This window comes from Sinocyclocheilus rhinocerous, unplaced genomic scaffold, assembly GCF_001515625.1.
Source record: "Sinocyclocheilus rhinocerous isolate Xijiao unplaced genomic scaffold, SAMN03320098_v1.1 scaffold1376, whole genome shotgun sequence".
Lineage (NCBI taxonomy): Eukaryota > Metazoa > Chordata > Actinopteri > Cypriniformes > Cyprinidae > Sinocyclocheilus > Sinocyclocheilus rhinocerous.
Window position 1 is genome coordinate 1090616 of NW_015646354.1, and position 20499 is coordinate 1111114.

Below are 20499 nucleotides of genomic sequence, written 5' to 3' on the forward strand. Positions count from 1 at the left end.
ATAAAAAACCGCAGCATTCTCAGACGTTTAAGAATCTCTGAAAGAAATCCTCAAACATTTATTGTATTTCCCACCCAATATCACTTAATCAGACTCTAATATTTTAAGTGATGCAATTCAATTATCCTTTCATGGTTCCCCAACTTGCTAGACTCAGATAGTTTAGGTGGGATGTTGAGGTTCCTGGTTTAAAACCCAGAAAAATCAAGCTCACATTTGGCATAACCTTGCATTAGGAGAACCTACAGTAGTACAGTCAATCATTGCCAGAAGAATGAACACTGTCTAAATGATTCTCATCTCTATGATTCCACTGATTATGTATTTAAAGGTGCAGGTTGGGTGGCCACATACTTTCAAGACTAAAACCCTAGTCTAAAACCCTTTTCTGTTACATTCAGAGCATCAAAACAGCCCCCACCTCCTGTCCTTTGGGTTTCAATATGATTATTAACTTGTTTAAAATGCAAATGCGTTTCTTGAACAGCTGCTTTGGACAAAGACCACCCAGTGGGTATAAGGCATTGTTGATTGCAGATAAGCAGTAATGGGGTTCCGGGGGAACTTATTTACCCCTCTAAGGCACACTACTATACAGGAGACTTGCAAACACATCACTGGTAAAAAGAAAATGAAATAGTGTCCCCATTTGGGTGTAATAACGTGTGTCACGATGAAAGCGATCTGAGGTAAGAAATGTGAACGTGCTGGATCAGACATTTTTTTTTCTGTTGAAATGTGCAAAAAATACACACAGTTCTGAGATTTGACTGATTAGTTGATGTTTGGGATCTGCTAGCTCTGGTTGGAACGCTTTTTCCAAGAAATAAATCAATGCAGGATGTCTCAAATCAACTGGCCACGTATGCACCGCCACTTAATTATCCCTGCATAATTATACTGCTTATTCAAGACTACTGTTTTTTACTGAAGGGACAGCCATACTGTGCAACCAAATTTACATTTAACTTAAATAGTACTTATAGAACCAGACTGAACAAGATACTGTCACCATTTACTCACCCTAATGCCATTCCAAACCTACCATGGAATACAAATAACAAATGTACTAGTCATTCTTTTTCATGTAGTTACAATGCATGGGCATCAAAACGGGTAAGCTTCAAAAACACAAAAGCACCATATGCACCACATTTCAAGTCATACCATAGCTTTGTGCCATTATACACTGATTATTAATTTAAGAACTACTACAAGTAGATCATTGAATGTTGATTTGAATGAATTAAGGGGAGACACTGCAGGCAAAAACACTGTTTTTTCATGCACCTGTCAAATTTGAGATTTTGGGCTTTTTGGTTTTTCATAAAGTGTTTTTTTCAGACGAGTGGAAAGAAAAGAAAATATAGTGTTTTCTGTCCGTTCTAAGCATTTTCTGAATTATGAGTGACAAAAATGAGATACCTAAAAACTTTTGACTCTAATATGTAAACAAGATTAAACAAGAATTTTGAAACTGACATAATCCAGTGTTTAGATTTTTGTACTAGAAATGTATGCAAATTAGCACATATCACATTAAATAATGACTCATTTGCATATTTAAACCTAACATTTTAGAAAACTTGTAATACAAAAAATGTTTGCAATTATCAATGTAATCAATCAGCTGGGTAAGTAAGGCGATAACTATTAGTTTTTTTTTTTTTACCCTATTCACCTGCAGTGTCTCGTCTGAATCATTTGGGAACCTGATCAACTAATTAATTGAAAAGTTTTTACATTACTACGCAGGAAATTATTAAAGTATATGTGGCATAATGGGAAGTTCACATGCTCTGACGTAGCATCCGGCTTCATGTGCTGGCGAAATTGAATTTCAGCCATTTCCCGAAATCCTGATTGTTTCCTCTCCTTTGATAATGTGAAAAACAGCATCATATTTAGGTTTGGATCAATGGAGAGCAGGTGCTGAAAAAGCATACACATCTGGTTGTCGCAAATCTTAAGGTCCTTTAGTTTACTGTTTTGTTTGGGTTGTTTCTTATTTTGATTCTTAAAAACATTGCATCCACTCTTATTCTACAGCACCCCAAAAAAAAAAAAAACTGCTATTGCTAACTGCTACTGATGTCTGTCTGACATGACAGTTGTGTTTACATTAGATACTCTTCATAAGAGGGAAGTTCCTTTAGTATTTTTATTTGTAAACTACGGTATATTACTGCACATCTTCTTTAAATACAGCTGTGCATATGTGCTTCCTGCTGGGCTAAAAACACTGCTGTTTGTGCACTAGGCCAAGACAGAAAATGTGAGGTGACGGAGTGCATTGGCTGAGCTCAAATGAACCAACAGCAACCTGGGGGTGTCAGGAATGTCTATGGCTCCTGTCCAAATCTCCCGCTCACTATGGGCCTGCTCTGGTTGTCTTAGAGAACATCTTTCAGAGACACTAAAATGCGTAGTGCGTGAAATGTTTTTTCAAAAGAGTATTTATCGGACCATCCTTTGCTGGACGTGGCACCATGCCCTGGAACTAAAAGAGCATCAATATAGTTGCTGGAGTTCCTAAAGCTTGCCAAAATCGAACACTTGCCCATTAGCTTCATGATCGACACTCAATTGAATGTTGCCCGCAAGAAATTCTGCTGGGTTTGAAGCTGTGGAGAGATTATGTTTATTTTAAAGACACAGATGTGTCTCTCCAAGGCCTAAGTATCACTGAAAAACAGCCACATCCATGAGTCAAGAATGACAACATATTTTACTATCAGGGGACGGAGCCCCCATTACTGTATGAAACAGTAGACCACACAGGATGATTGCAAAAGCTCACATTTATTAAACGAACAATAACTGTGATATATTCATATTGTTGAAAAGGTTAGTTTATCTTTCTTGATTGATCTTATAAATTCTACTTCTCTGAGAGAAACAAGCTACAGTTTATAATAGGTCATCTGAGTAGTGCGTATTTGGAGAATGCTAACAAAGATACTCCCTACCAGTAGACGCTTTGCAGGTATGCACTTACGTGAAGCCAAAAAATGGCTTAAAATTGGCCTGTTTGCACAATTTTGAGGAAGGAAAACTGCATTATCAAACAGATGAATTCACTGAGGGATTCTGCATGTTGGTACAACATATTGTGGATTTAACAGTTACGTAATCAGAATAAAGCATTGACAATATCATTTTATATTGCGTGATTTAGGGTTAGGGTTAAAATGGGTCATGGATATCTGAAGAAGCGAACTGCCAACATCAGTGACAATCTGATGCAGGCAAGAGTGAAGTGATGGAAGTAAATCTCATGTTACAGCTAGTCATGGGAGTGTGCAGTTTCAATTACGTCATCTTCTATCTTAAGCCGATGATGTCATGTCAGTTCCAAACTTGGCATAAAAATAGGGTCATGCCCACTTTTCTTATAAGAGCCTGAATGAGAGGCAAAGAGAGTCTGTGTTAAATATTCAACCCTCTTCCATTAGAACGAACTGCGAACATGGCTCACACTGTCAATTTCATAAGACATTAACGAACGAAGTTTAGAAAGGAGATTAGTTGGGAGAAGAGAACGTGTGCATCGGATGGATGGCGCATCTAGTTTTTAGTAATGACGTATCTTCCATAATCCCTCAGTTCTGTATTCTTTTCCCTTACCTCCTAAAAATTCTGAGGTCACATTTTGTTTTTATCACCAGTAGGGGAGCATCATTTTAAAACAAAGCAATAATCCTGGAAAGCAACCATATAACTCCTATTACTGCTGGTCTGAGATCAAGGATCCAAGTCTTCCCAAATCCAGAACATTATGGTCAATATCAGTGTGTTGGGAACATTATGTTAACAAATCAGGAAATCTGTGCCAGGTTTTTGTAAAGCTCAGTTAAAAGCATTGTGTTTCAATGCTTTTATAAGGTTTGGGCAAGAGAAGGGGAGTTGATTGGGTTGTCGAGGGGAGGGATGAAGGGGGCCAACCTTGGCAACCACAACGAGACTTCCCGAATATAACGTAGGCTCTCCTCATTCATTCAAGCAATGAGGATACTGGAAAAAATTAAGGGTTATTTCTTTGTTGTCCAGCTGGTCCATTACAAGGTATTTTTTGTATTAAATCAAATTGCTTTATTGCAATGCAGGGGGTACTTGAGTACAAGCACAAAACAGTGGGCAAATGTTATCAATATTGACATTCTCCCTGGCGAACACCAGGTTGGCTGGGTGAAGTAAGCCGCTCTGGTATGAGAGCTGGCAAGCGGTTATCCAACACATCTGTGGGGAATAGCTAACTCTAGAGCCAACAAAGTTGAAGAAAACACAAAAACAAGTCATGCTGTACTGTTTTATTGGAATTGAAGTATGCAGATTTTTTTTTAAAAGAGCTTTCAGGAACAACATTAAGAGTATGATTTTGCACGAAGAACTGGAGAGTCACTTTATGAGATTGACCATTTTACCGCAAGTAGTTCATGAACTTGAAGATCAGCGAGGGCAAAAGGAAAAAAATTTGGAGGAACTTTAAAGGAAAGGAAACATGTATGCTCAAGAACTTCGCAAGGAAGACCTTTGCTTGAGCAAGTTTCTGAGACCTGTGGGAGGAGAACATAACCTGAAAGACGTATATGACATGGCAGATGGTCAGGATTGATCATATGCCATGTAGACATCAGCGTTCTTTGACAGAGCCCATGATTCTAATAGAGTAATGGATTTCCAATCCTTCTCTCAGGCAATCTGTCTAACCATCGAGTCAGATCAGATCACTGCAAATGGCCCTCTATGGATGCTGGTCAGATCACTGTAAATGGCTCTTCCTGCGCAAATACATAATCTACAATACACCACATTCTTCATTCAGCTGTTGCCTCTCTGAAGTCATTCTTCATTCAACACTTGTCTGTCTAGAGGCCAAACCATTCAGTAACTCCTCCTCTTCTGGGATCTGATTTCTGCCTCTGACGCTCATCCTCCATGAACGTCTCCTGCATCTCCTCAACAGAGCCCTCCTCGTGCTTCTTATCCTTCTCAGGAAAGATATCTGGGAACTGGAAGGTTTGCTGCTGAGCCTGTAAGAAAAGCAGGAATTGTTAAAGGTTTAAAGATTGTCCGTCTGTCTGTCATCAACTTTGTCATCCATGTTGTTCCATTTAATTTTTGTGGAACAATAGTTTTGAAGAATGCATTATGCTTCCTCCTAAAAGTAATAAATATCTACACTTGTACAATCTTTAATGCTTAATGTTACTGACAAAAATTGTTCATCAATTTCACTTCACTGGACAGGACACAGTGCCCTTTTCCGGAGATCTGCTCTCAAACGCTGCCTCTGAAAAACTTGCAGAAATAAATAGATCACCATATCTCAGGGGCCTGGCCCTTCTAAAACATTGTAAATTTTTTTGACAGACATGAAGGAGGAATAGGCCTTGTGAATGCAGAGAGACAATGTGCTAGTGCTGCTGGTACATCTCCATTCCAGAGACCATCAATATTTTTCCAAAGATAAAACAAGGTGTGGCAACAGCAGGAGGAAACAGGGACTGCAGTGAGTTAACAGTTAATGAAAAGCAGTGCCTTTTTAAAACAAATGCTTCTACTGGGATGATCTATTATTTTGGCCTGTTCTTTGTAACAAATGCAGTAACTTTTAAGTGAATAAAATGACAAAAGAATAGTGGAATAAAAAAGGAGGGGGGAAAAAACAAGTGAAACACTTCAAATCAACAGTTTGGCCTCCAAGGCGCAGCAGTGGCGCTCCAACCCTACCATCTAGGAATGCAAAACCCCACACTATAAACACGGAGTCCAGCCAAGTGAAAGTACAAGAACCAAACCTATTAAAAACAGGACCTTAGTAACGGAGTACTAAAATGGATGCCAAAAAAATGTTTGTTCCTTCACCTGTAGTAAACTTTACTTGAAGAAAAAAAAACCCACTATGACTAAAGACCGGCAAGGGGAACCGTTCGCATGACAATCCAAGAGTGGAGTTGAAAAGTTTGGAAGCCCTGACAGAGAGGCTGATTAACAAAAACAAGTCACCACATGACTGTCCACCGAAACATTAATGTACCTTAAACAAGTGCCTTATTGTTGGCTAGCACTAATGTTTATACATAATGTGTACAAACTCTTGTCTCAGGCTATGGCAAACACTTCCGCAGTTTGATTTAACAGAACAGTATTAATATTACTATTTCAAATTTAAAAGCAGCACTACATATTCATGTTTATTACGTAATAAAAGTAGTCGTTAGGAATAGCATGTGATACATTATCCAGAAAGTGCTAGATGCATCAATTACGCATTGACATGTCTTATTTGACATGTCTCCCCCCCCCACCCCCTGTGCGTAAAATAATCGAAATAAGGAAGACTAAAGCATGGAACAAAAATGTTGTTGTTGGGTTCAACCCAACATCTGTTCCTGTTAGACTAACCGACTCTCCCCCTCCTCCACCCCTCTATAAGTCAGGCCCTGAACTTACACCATAAACTGTACATTCAGTGGCTTTACATCAGGGATAGACGTGCATTCTGAGCCCTTGTGAGCAAGAGAAGTTTCTAATTATATTAGGAGTTAATGACTGAAAAAAACAGTAAATTTCAAAAACGTAAAATAAAAGAACAGGAAACAATGCATTAATGTTTCATTTAAATACATTGGTTCATAATGGTTTGTGAAGACAGATGTAATATTGCTTTTGGTCTCAAGATATTTCATAAAGAGGGCACATACTTATGTTAAAGGAGGAACTTGAGTCATATCTAGCAACCAATATATATATAAACTTAGGGGTTGGCTTGGGCCAATAAGCAACCACCTAGTAATGCCCAGCAATTACTCAGAACACCATAGCAACTATCAAGCATCCAAACAATCATCCTGACATTAGGAACAACTCGGTACACCTATTAGGAAATGGAAGGTTGTCATAGTTTGTCAGCCAGCATTGTGGTGGAAAATTGTATATGGCAAGGACCACTCAGAATTGAAAAAAACAAAACAAAAAAAAATGTATTTATTAAAAAAATGGGGAGTGTTCAGGAAACAGTCCTTATTTAGGCAATTCTGTTTGGTGATGCTAGTGTCAGAAATCACAGACTTCACCTTTAGTCTGATTTATATAGCATTTACTAGCCCACCTTTAAAGATTCTTAGAGTTAGTTTCAATGAATAGAGTCTGCAGTCACCCCAAATCAGTAACCGCCCTAACACTAGCACTCTTGGTGAACTCTAGTGACTCACATCCCACAATCACTTCCACGATCAGTCAAACGGGAACAACTGACATGACTTGGGCCAGTCTGAAAGGATTAGCAGTAGATAGTTTCCGTACATAAAGCACCACCCTCTCCCCTTTAGTCGCTGCCTTATCACTGTTTGCTCTATGACGATGGCTAAATTATTAGACAGAAGCAGAAGCTTCAATTTAAATGTGTCCGATGCCCTTTATATTCCCATAGATGAGGGGGGAAAAGAATTAACATGTTACCTTCAGAAAAAAAATGCAAGTACCAGAAGAAAACAGAATGAACTGGTTTAGGAGTATAAATTAAAAGGTTGTACAATTTAAATGTACCAGCAAGTTAACTAGCAAAACCCTCCAGTGGGAGTGGGATCAAGACATGGGTGTTTGCCGACATCTCCTCAGAGACATTCATTTTTCTTCTCATGCTTATCTCTATTTCCCCTTGGCCAATCACTGCTGCAAGAATGGAACTATCACAATTTTGATTTATTTTGCACCAAGGAGTTAAAGCCAAACAAAACGTATAAATCTGAGACATTCTTTGTATGTGACCACATTTTCAGGACTTTTAATGATGAGGGCATGTTTGCGTAATGTTGGAAGTCTATTAACAAGTTCATTACCAGACAGAAGAGCAGGAAATGCAGGGAAATGCTTGTAAACAGCTCCCTCTGCCAGCCTCACTGGGTGGGCCACACTGCTACTTCCTCTGAGTCCACAGTCTTAACTGACAACCGATACTCACTAACCACAGATATTTGGCTGCCCTGAGACACCTCATATCTCTTGGTCTTGACACACACCATACCAAAAAATGAGCCTGAATTGAGCCAAAAGTCACAACGATGGTGGGATAGTGGGTACAGGCTCCTGATAAAGTGATGATTTGTAGCTTTAATGGTTCTTGCAAATCAAAGTGGTAATTAAGGGCAGCTCTATGGCTAGACAGGAATTCCAAGGCTAGTCTCAGTAGCGAGGACCCAGGTTGGGACAAACAAATGGAAAACTCCCAGACTTGACCACAAGGGAGGAGCCGGATGTTCTCAATGAGTGCATGACCTCTATCTACTCCATCTCAAGAAACTCGCAAATTTGGTGCAACCTTTAAACCACAGTGACCAACAAAATGCTATGTGGATGGGTTTGTTTATATAAAAGTATGATTGTGTTTAAGTGGAATGCAGCCTATGTACAATCCAAAAATGTGCATAAACAATATAGACAATGGGACTATTGTAGCATTTCATATTTGATCTCAAGAAACAATAAAAATCATGGGTTTGATTCCCAGGGAACCCATGAAGCGAGAAAAAAAAAAAAGTTTACTTTGAATGTAAGCCACTTTGGATAAAACCATCTGCCAAATGTGTAAATGTAACATAAGCACACAAAAAAGTTGACTACTACAACAGGTATGGAATGACACGAATGAGGCAAGTTTATTACACCAAAAGCACTGGTCAGTCTTTGTATCCGAATTTGTTTCACCCTCTGTGAAAAACAGCACAGACCAATAGTGCTAATGTAAAGCCTATCTGGGCCCGTGCCAGACTGTCTGTCTGCTCTGCTTCACTCTGACGCCTTGACTGACTCCCAGAAGAGGACCAGCGTTTGTGCATAAACACTTCCTTCGGGCATGGGTATAGTGGCCCAGCTGTCAAAACCTGACTGGCCACAGCAGTAGAGAACATGATTCATGCAATGCGTTCCCCATGCCAAGACACAGCTGCCTTGCCAAACATGTGTGGGGGTCCAGAGCCTTTGTTCCCAAAACCACTCTAATGAATCCTCAACGCCAGGGAAAAGTGTGCGGAGGGAAAAATTAAACAAAGCATATTATATTTCCTCGATGAGGACAGCCATAAGCCAGACGTTTTTGTACCCATTACTGTAAAACAGAAGCAGGTTTCCACTGCAACTGGGGAACTGTTTCTCGTACACACGGGCGTAGACAATCGGCTGGCACACAGTCTGGCTTGTTAAATCATTACGGTCAAGCCAAGCGGTCAGTCTTAAGGAAGGGGTGGCAAAGTCTCCATTCAGAGCAGTATAAGCCTTCATGTCATTTTAAGCCACTGAGTCACTCGTTCCATGTTTGCAGTGATGACAGTTGTGACCGGTCGACTTGTTCAGACTTGCCCAAGTCCTGGCTATTTTTTGGTTTTTGGTTGGCAATCAAAGATAACCCCTACTTTTGCATGTAGGGTCCTGAACCTCTCCCTCAATCTCCGGTGTACAAAACACACAAAAGAAAAGAGAGGGGGAAAGGAATAGTGAGAGACAGAGACAGAAGCAGGAAAATTGAGGTGGTACCATAACAGGAAAAGCATTGCTAGTTTCTGTGTAATTTATTTTGAAAATGATACAGAAATAAAGCTGGGTGGTGCCTGGACATCGGGAGACTGATAAAACAGTAATGGGGTGGAAAAAGAATGGTGTTTCGTGACAATGAGTGTTTGTAGTAATACTAAATGAGAGTGACTTGAGGGAAATGCAAGAAATACACAGCTCATAAAGGACGTGGAGTGGAGGTGGAGGCAGGGCTTCAATATCATCTCCTTTGCTCGCGTCTGCTGGCACTCACAGCGGCCGTCTCGTAGTGGACGTACACTGGGGAACTGAGTGTGTGTGTGTGTGTGTGTGTGTGTGTGCGCTTGCTTCAAACAGGATGCCAGAGACCCCGCTGGCCTTTCCATTATTCATGCTGTGCTCCTTTCATCCGAACACAGCCTTACGAAAGCCCTTGTGGTGGATGAAATACTGTACATTTGCAATTAAAAATTGTAGTTAGATAAAAAAATGCCCTAATCACATGCACAACCAAATCTGATAAACAGTGTCAACGTTTTATACCAAGCCTAGTCCACCATTAAAAAAAAAAAATGCCGGCAAACATCTTATTATAATTCTACAATGACAAAATTATCTTGCATCTTTTTATCTACAATGACAAATGTATAACTCATACCTTTTACAATTTTAAACTTACACTATCTTTTCTATAATAACAAACCTAACTAGTTGCTTTTTATTGAATAAATGACAAACGTAACTTGTACCTTTTTTATATAATACAAAGACAAATTTACCTCATACATTTGCTACAATGATAAACTCACCCCGTACCTTTTCAATTTGACAAACTTACCTCATAACTTTTTGTTTCTACAGAGCAATGATAAATGAGTCTCGTACCTTTTCTAATTGATGAACTTACCTCGTAATTTTTCTGTTCTACAAAATCCAATTATAAATGTGCCTCATACCTTTTCTTAATTACAAATTTACCTCATACTTTTTCTAAATGACAAATTTACAATATCATTTCTAAAAGACAAACTTACCTTGTACCTTTGCTATTCTACAGTATGATGATACATTTACCTTGTACCTTTTCTAAATTACAAACTTACCTTGTACCTTCTCTGTTCTACAGTGCAACAATAAACCTATCTTGTGCCTTTTTAAATTATAAACTTACCTTGTACCTTTCTATTCTATTATACAATAACTTAGTCAGTACCTTTTCTAAATGACAAACTTACCTCACACCTTTTCTATTTTACAATTCTAAACTTAACTCTCTCAATGCTTGTGAAATTAATATTTCAAAACGTGTTCGAAGGCATGCAACACGTGAATTACTCATAGACATGTCAGTTTTCTTCTTTCATTACTTTGGCTTACAGTACTCTGAACTGCAAGGAATACATGACAGCAATGTTGTAGGGCCCTACATTCATTCAGCACCACTGAAGCCAAACGTTGCCATCTAGTGTTGATAAGATCACAATGTGAACTTTCACAAGCCATCAACTTAAAACAGCAAAAACGGAAAGGGTGTTAATTTGTGCATGGCAATCAGTGGGGGAGATGTGTGTAACAGGAAGGAACCCATTTGAATAGAAAAATAATAGTATGCCTTAGCATGGTTGAGTTTCACTCGGTTTTGTTGAGTGGTAATTGAGCAGAGTGTGCTCACAAGTTCAGGTGGAACATTGCGATCCGATCTGAAAGGTAGCCTGGCTACCAGCTGATCCAGACCGAAACACAGCCCCAAAAAACAACGACTCGGCAACAAGCTTTCAAACAACAACAAACATCCATTAGTACCAACAACAGTTGCCTTGTCTTGCTAAATACTTATGCCTGCAACAAGACCCTTGTGGAAAAAGCAGGGTGGTAGGGGGGCAATATAAACAGTTGTTGTGGACAAGTGGGCAAGCTGGAGTGTTCCCCCAAAATCAGTTTCAATGAGGTATATAGTTAAGCAAAATGCCAATTATACAACATTACAGATCAGTGAAATTCAGTGTAGGGGGTAAGTGATTCTGATAGGGAGCGTCTATACAATAACATGTGCTATGGTGCATTACGCCAGCCAGCCCGGGAAACTACAGACGCAACATCAACAAACAGAACCTTTATACCAGGACCGAACAGGTCACAGCCTTGCAAAGGGAAGCACAGGATATCATTTCATTTAACTAGAGCGTTACTTGCAAAGCGGTCGTACCTAAAACCTTGATATTGTCTCAAGATTTTATGTTGCTTAAGATTTCCCTGACCCCTGTCTGGACCTCCCTGTTCTGGCACGGCTCCATGGTGCCCTCGCTCACCTCGCTTCATGTGTCGACTCCATCCGTAACCCCCTCCTCCTCCTTGATGAACTCTCTCTCCTCCCGCACTCCTCCCCACCGTGGGGAGGTCTGATGAGAGAGTGGCCATCAAGGAACCGTACTAACACACGGCTTTTTCAACGAGCCTGGAGTTTGTAAAATCTGAGGAGGGGGGGGTTTGTAGAGAGCGTTCCTCACCGTATTGCCTCTGGAATATTAGCTGATGTAGTGCGTTGGGGGGGAAGGGCTGGCGGGGGGAACCGTTGAGGTTATCCAACCACAGAACACTCCCCCACATGTGGTGGCTTTTTCAACGAGCCTGGAGTTTGTAAAATCAGGGGGGTTCGGAGTCGTAGAGAGTGTTCCTCAACGTATTGCCTCTGGAATATTAGCTGATGTAGTGCGTTGGGGGGGAAGGGCTGGCGGGGGGAACCGTTGAGGTTATCCAACCACAGAACACTCCCCCACATGTGGTGTCAATTAGGAACAATCTTGTTTTCACCCACCACTGAAAAGAAAGGAGGGCTTTTCTTGGGCAGTGTTTTTTTGCAGACCTGCTGGAGGAGAAGAAAGAGGCCGGAAATGTGGTTTCATATCAGTGTTTTTCGCCGCGGTCTAGGGATGTAACGGTATGAAAATTTCATATCAGGATTATAGTGACCAAAGTTATCACGATTATCAATATTATCACGGTTTTGTTCAAATTAGATGAAAACGTTCAAAAAGAACTGATACACACACTGAAAACAAGTTTTATATTTGAAAATCAACAAACAACAAATACAATTAGCGGTCTGAGATTTTTTAGCTTGCATGTTATTCACACATAAATAAGCATGACTTTCTGAAAGATTGGACAACAAGGAAGTAGTTCTCTCCAGAAATGTTTAAGCAAATATGGCACTGCATTTGAAAGAAGACAAATGTTAGGAACAGGATGCAGTAATTCTCTGGATCCAAGTCCCTAACTGGGTTTATGAGAAGGTTAAATAGATGGCGCAAAGCCACACAGGAAGTCATTCAACTCTTGTCAAGTGGAAGTTCACCTTTAAATATTAATTTGTGTTTTGCTTGTGTATCCCATTACAAGCCGCTCTGTTTTGACAAGTTTAATTATTTATCCCTGCCTTGATTGATGGCTGAAAAAAAGAGAGCAAACAATCCAATGCTTCTCTTGAAAACTAAAAACCGTAAAGAAACAAAAGCAGCTTTCCCAAATGAATCAAAGGAGATCAGATTAAGGTATTTTCATGCCAGCATACTTCAAACACGGTCGGTATCAACAGCCCAGGGCTCTGCCCAAAAACAGGTGTGAACCCAGCAGCGCAATTCGCCACTGGATCGCGACCAATGCTAACGTTCTGATGCCCCAAGAAACAACGCTCCCATCCGCCCATGATAATAACCATAGCTCTCTGAGAACTTTGTACTATAATTCCTGCACAAAGTCTGGCATGTAACCAAAGACGACCTCTTGCCTTCTTGGCCAAAGCCAGAACCCAAACTGCCGCCTTTCTCAGGAGGGCAGGGGCGAATATGTGGGAGAGACAGAAACTAAACAAGCAGCGATGGGACTCAGGGAGTCGAACATAATAAGGTGAGGGTTTTGCATCAAAGAGTACCTGTGCCTTGGTTTTTTTTTTAAGGGAACATAAGCTGTGATGGGCCCTCAAAACAAAGAAGAAACAAAAATGCAGGGCTTAAATGCCCAAGCATCCCATTTCTCTTGTTTTGTTCAATAACTTCAACTAAAACAATCCATCTGACCCAAGCACCCATAATCAATAAAGTCTTAAAAAGGGAATTTAAATGGTCCTGTGCTAATGATGGGGGCATTTTCTGAAAATCAAGATGGACAGAAGAGACCACAGGTACACACAGGGACTTTAACAATGAATGTCAGGCACTTTCAAATATAGGCCTCAACAGAATAACACTCACCAGTTGAACGTATGCCACTTTGTAATCTGGCCTCTTCACTCGCTGGTTTGAGTGGTTTCGTTTCTTGTTTGTACCTTGATAGAAGAAAAAAGGAGATGATGAATATTTAGCTAAAAGATTATTGTAATTATTATTAATTTACAATTGCTCATTCTCAATACCGTAATACAACACTTATTTTGAATTTCATTTAGAAATTATGTTTTTAGTAAACAATTATGTTTGGTGGCACTAGAGGAGGCACAAATTGCAGATACACAGTTAATGAAAACTACTTAATATATATACTTAAATAACAAAGCATACTGCAACAAAGCAAATACTATCAATGTGTTTGTTTAACAACTAATAAATCAACCAGTAATATCTGATTAATGCTGACTAGTGGTGGTTGAAGAGATTCCTCCCTTCCATGTAAAGTGCTTTCAGTACCCAGAAAAGCGCTATATAAATGTAACAAATTATTATAATTATAGTAAGACCTCAGGTGATATAAAAATCACCTCTCCAACTGTGTTGCAGCTGGGTATATTTACATGGACAGAATTACACCTTCAAAGAAGATTGTTATTTTTTGCAGAATATTTTAGATACCCAATATGTATTTTAGGGTAACAGGGGGTTGGGTTTATGTTAAGAAGCCCATGTTTTCAGTCATGTTAACCGTGGAATGCATGTTAACCTTTTCCCAGCTAGCCATGATGTAATTGCACAAAGCCTGCTGGGTAATATTCACAAGAACCCAGAGAAAGAAGTCAAGAAGTACATCTGAACCAAATCACTTCCAAAAAACAAGACAGTGCAAGAAGAGTAAAAAGATTAAATCATTAAAAACATAACACACTTGGTGAATAACAGCATTGTTTTACATTAAAATATCTTTACAGCATGACATTTGGTTCATTCAGTCAGAAAGTTTAAAGGTATAGTTTTTCATACTACAAGTTCATAGTGACCATGTCTACTTAGCTCCAAAAAAGACCAATAAATACACCAAAATTCAATTTAACTTGGGTCCATATAATGTGTGCTACATTTCAGGTCTTCCGAAGCCATACAATACAGGCCAAAGTATAAGTATTTATTGATTTGCTGACAGTCAGTTTTGGAGCTTAAGAGCTGTACTGTCACAAGGAACTGTTGTTATACAGAAATTTCTTCAGATTCCTGTTGAAAGTTCTGCAATGATATAAGATTTGAAATGATATGAGAGTGGTATAGTAATGTCAAGATTTTGCAGTGAAATCTCTCCTTAAAGGGTTAGTTCACCCAAAAATGAAAATTAGCCCATAAATTACTCACCCTCAATGCATCTTAGGTGTATATAGTTAATAATTTAATAATCGCATGCTGAAAACCAACCTCATACGTCGTCCGCCCTGAACTGCTTCCATTTACAACAGTGAGCGCAAGCTAGATTAAATTGATTATTACATTTTAAATATAATTATTTTTTCTTACAAAAACACATCAATTCGCTACAGGAGGATTTTGTTCACCCCCCGGAGCCGTGTGAGACACTTTTTTTTTATGGTTGGCACTTTTTATTTAACTTCTTTTGGACTAATGCACCGCAACACCCGCTGAGTGCCATTAAACAGCTTGGAAGATCAAAGACAATTTTTTATATAAAACCGACTGGATTCGTCTGAAAGAAGAAAGTCATATACAGCTAGGATGCATTGAGGGTGAGTAATTTATGGGCTAATTTTCATTTTTGGGTGAACTAACCCTTTAAAACCTGCTCAACAAAAAAGTTTAAATGACGACCTGTGTGATGAGTTTTCTTAAACAGGATTGGCAGTCTTCCTTTACTAGTACAAGGAAACCCTAAACACACAAACACTCCCTCCATTTAGGGTCAAATGAACGGTCAACCCGCAAAACAGGTGAGAAGCGCTTTTGTTCATGTATGCGAACTCTGTTTCCATTCCCGTACTCCCACCCAGCATTATATAGTATAAATAAATATTCAATCAAGCTCTCTTTTGAGGTTGTGTGTTGGCTGGCTACTATTATGTTACAAATCCCAGGCCTGAGGGGTAGTTATAGAAACCCCTTCCAAAATACTCAGTAGGAAAAAGAATAGACGCCTTGAGGCTGGGGGTTCCACCAGCGCCCCCTTTTCTCCACATCCTTTAAACCATCAGTGGAGTGGAGCCCATGACCCAGAGCGGGACACCTTCCCTGACGTGGTCTATTTCACCTAATGGGTGTTCCGCATTTTTTTCTGCCTTTACGGTGTGGCTGTAAAAATGGCCACTTTGCTTATTGGCCCTCTCCAGCGTTGGTGTGGAAACCGCACGGAAAAATCCCAGTGGCGTAAACCCAACTGGCAGCTCGTAAAAGTGGTTCCCTCTGCGTTAACCAGACGGTAAAGCCTGTAATAACCCCAGCATTATTTACTTACCCGTAGGCATTATTGTTTATGTTATATTGCCGTAACCTTTATGCTTTAAAGGAATAGTTAAATTTTTAAAATTATGCAATTTAGTCACACTCATGTTGTTCCAAACCCATATGGCCTATTTTTTATATGGAAAACTAGATTAAAAAAAAAATGTGTATGCAAATCTTTTCCATACCACGACAGCTCAAAGTGGCCACAGCTGTTAAGCTAAAAAAAAAAATAATAATTCCTAAAAGCACCATTATAAGTGGTCGATACAAGTACTATATTCAATTTTTTCTGAAGTCATACAATATTTTGGATATTTTTGTGAGGAACAGACCTAAATTCTATTCACTGATAATCTTCCCCACAGTAAGCTGTTAACTTGAGAACTGCGAACAGATCATTGAGTCACTGAGTTCAGAACTTAGATTTGTGAATTAACGGTTTGTCCGGTTTGCCAACCAGATCAACCAGTTCACTGAAAAGAAAAAGCTCAAAACCGATTATGCCTAAACATCTTGAATGTTTCTATCCATTGGTTGTTGGTTGGATGGAGGCAGATCTGAATGCGAGCTTGCAGTCTATAGAGCACAATAGTCTGGTTCTGGAAGTAAAAACGCCATTCATTTTCTCCATAGGATTTTTAACAATGCTGAAGCTATCAGTTTGCATTATTCAACTGATGTTTTAAACAATCATAAAAAAGTTTAACAGCTGAGTCCCTGGTGAAAAACTACATCACCAAACTACATTAATAAGCAGAGAGTCGCAACAAGCAAATTGTGCTAAACAAGCGCAGAGCTCCACCCACTCCCATGAAGAACTACAAGTTATGTAATAGAGTCAAAACACTAAAATATATGTGCATATTTTGCAAAAAAAAAAAAACTAAAATATATTGTTTCTATGTACAATCAACAACTTTAAATGGATAGTTTTACATTTCTGTCATTCACCAAGGTTCAAAGGATTTTAGATCTTTGACTCAGACAGTGTTGGGCAAGTTACTCTGAAAATGTAATCAAATTACTGATTACTGATTACTCCTTTTAAAAGTAATCACGTTACTGTTCTGATTACTTTATTTCAAAAGTAATTAGTAATTAGTCACATTGCTAAAACACGTGTTATAGCCTAAATAGAAACTCTGCATACGCTTGCACCTGTTAATCGTTTATATTAGTTAATGTTGCTTTTGTGCAATAGATTAATAACAATTTATTTGTTTCAGATATTTTATGTTTAGATATTTCTATTGTGCGGGAGTCCCGTGAATCATTTTATTCTCCCGCATCCCGCACACACACACACACACGAGTCTCTGCACTCGCCTATCAAGTCTTGTCCCGCTGTTGCATCGGGTCTCGCGGGAGAGCAGGACTCTAATACACTGGCACTTGACTCGACAGTGCGTGAGCTACACCCTTTTTACAATCTAGATTATAAATCACTGCATTCTGTCAGCAATGTAACGCGGCACGTATAGAGACATCGGCTTGTAACTATACTCTAATTACTATTTTGAAAATTATAACGCGTTAAAAGTAATCCAATTACAGTAACGCCTTACTAAGTAATGCGTTACTGCCCAACACTGGACTCAGAGCTGTTAAGTACAAGGTCTTGTACCTTTGTGTTTTTGTCATTTTCATTGTCATTTTTGCTTCAATACAAAGTTTGTACTATTGTGATTAACATCATAGCTGGTTGGCTTGGTTCATGGCTTATAGAGCTTTAACAAAGACGTTTCTAAAATCCATATGTAAAAAAATAAATGGAAAAAAATGCAGCTGAAAAAATGGGCAGGGACTAATGCACTCTATTGTAAGAAGGGGTGGAGTTTATTCGGACAAAATTATTGGAGAAGCATGACATGCTTTGCCAAAAGTCTGATGTTTTACAGGTAGAGGATTATGACATTTCGATTAAAAAAATGACAAGGTCTAAATAAATAAATAAAACAAAACATATTGAAGGACGACCAACAACATACATTTTCTTTTGAAGATTCTTCTGAATCTTTATATTTCAATGTGATTCTCGCACAAAGCTGTAATGTGGGTTCAGGACCTTTTTAATTTTTTTTGTTATTTTTGGCACCTTACAGATGTGATTCATTATGAACTGTCATTGTATGAAAAAGAGCTGTGTGAAGATTTTTTTTTTAATTCTCCTTTTGTGTTGAGCCTACAGGTTTGTAATGGCATGATAGTAAATAACTAAATGATGAAAGTTTCTGGTTTGGGTGAATTACTCCTATAATAATGACGATAAATAATAAAAAAAAACACTGTTGTGTAACACTTCTGGCAAACTTTGTGAAGAAATAAACAGGGCAGGGCATCCTAGGACAACTGTCGACTGGAACGCTACAGCCATGGATGGAGAGATAAGCAGCTGTGAGTGGAATCACGCAAACCACTCCTTCTTTCACTTCCCTCTCCTTCCCTCCCTCAGTGTCTCCCACTTGATCTGAATTCTGCAAAACACAGTTCCCTGAATTAGCCATATGTTTATACATAAAATTCAAACTCCCGCTCGGCTGTCAAGTATCTCCAAAACATCTTGTCAGTATTGATCATTCTCACTGACTAACACTCATACTACCCCTATCTAGGTGACCGACCACCCCAGGAGCGCAAACACAAGTGATAAACATAGAACATTGGCGAGTTGTTGTATAAGGACTTCATAAAGTTCAGGCCAGTTGATGGCATTGCTGCTGTCAGCTGAGTTTGGCTTGCGTTGTTAGGCAAGTCGACCACAAAACAGAGTGAGCAGAGGTGCAAAAGAGTGAAGGGGGCTCACAAGACATGCTCTCGCATGCAAAAACAGCAGAATGTACTGGAATGGACGAGAATGGAGAGGCCTTGACACCCTTTCTAATCTAGAAAGTGATTATATCTAATCAATTCATCTTAAAAATGCAACTATTAGAGCACAAGATACACTGTAAAACCAAATAGTAAATCTTTGATAAAGGAATTGGGTTGTAATTACTCAAAATAAATAAAAACGTTCATTCGCCTCTAATTTTTTGAGTAATTAGTACACAAATGTAATTTTAAGTTTACAGCACTCAAATGCTTTCATTTGTTTTTGGCAGTGTACTCAAATAGTTTTAGTACAATCCCGTCTGACGTCACGCACGTGCTTACGTGCGCCGCCCTCAACTAGCTGCTGCAACTTTTTGAAAAGACGCCATGTTGTTGTTGCTCGCTGACTCGCCTCGGATTTAATTTTTTTAAAATAAGTTTGCAACGCGCGAAAAACTAGCTCGTATTATATAAAAAAAATAATGTAGGAGGGGATATTTTTTGATCGCCTGTGAGGACCTTTGTGGGGAAACGCGGCATGCGGTTTTCTGAACCTGCTGGTGATGAGCTTCTCTTCATCGTTCAGCCCGCGCAACTGGTAAGTTATCGTAAGTTCCTTGTTTTATTTGTTTAAATGTGTTTAGTGTCTTAGCAGTTAATGCATTTTATGCATTTGCAAATGATTTGAGCCATTTTATCCCGCGTTACTAAAGGTCAAAAATAGATTGAATTGATGAATCACTATATTTAGACTTTTTTTTTATATCAAAGTCTGTCTTTTTGCATTGAGTGTGCACACATTAAAAATGTTCGGGTAATAAATTGTAATAACCTCAAAATGGCGTTTTGAGTCGGATATTTCGTTATAATTGGCTAGCATTGCTGGACATACAGTTATGATTTTCATAGAGGTTTCACAATAATTTGATTCACTTTGTTCCACGAGTTGTACATTTTTGTAAGGACAGGTATTTATAAATGTAAGTAACATTATTTGGCTCAAGCCATACCAGTAAAGCTTGTGTTACTTACCTAAGACATTTGTGTTCTTACTTAAAATTTTATATTTAACAAATCAAATTATACAGTATAAATAAATATTTAAAAATTTAATGTTTGTATTATGGGATTAAACTAAGCACCATATTTCACTTAATGCCTATTAAAGGATTAGTTCACTTCTGAATTAAAATTTCCTCATAATTTACTCACCCCCATGAGCCTTGTTTACAAGTAGAGGAATGCACATGCATGCGTCGTGGTACTATGTTTACCACCACTAGTAAACAACCTTACTATGTTTCTGGGCCTGGGAACATTTCAGTTAAGTTGCTGTCTATGGAGGGTCAGAAAGCTTTCTGATTTTATCAAACATATCTTAATTTGTGTTCAGGTGTAATTCTTACAGGTTTGGAACCAACATGAGGGTGAGTGATTAATTACAGAATTAAATTTTTTGGGTGAACTATCCCTTTAAAGTAATAGTTTGCCCAGAAATGAACATTTG

General features: G+C 38.8%; 1 protein-coding gene across 1 annotated transcript in view; it reads right to left on the minus strand.

Annotated features, from left to right (window-relative positions):
* Positions 1 to 4295: 4295 nt before the first annotated feature.
* Positions 4296 to 20499, minus strand: part of LOC107707538 (39S ribosomal protein L23, mitochondrial-like) — a gene marked incomplete at its 5' end in the record, with an annotated part of 16981 nt that continues 777 nt past the window's right edge. Inside the window, 2 exons of the mRNA XM_016511598.1 lie at positions 4296 to 5033; positions 13782 to 13855. Coding sequence (XP_016367084.1) covers positions 4869 to 5033; positions 13782 to 13855 — 239 coding nt within the window. The remainder of the gene's footprint in view (positions 5034 to 13781; positions 13856 to 20499) is intronic.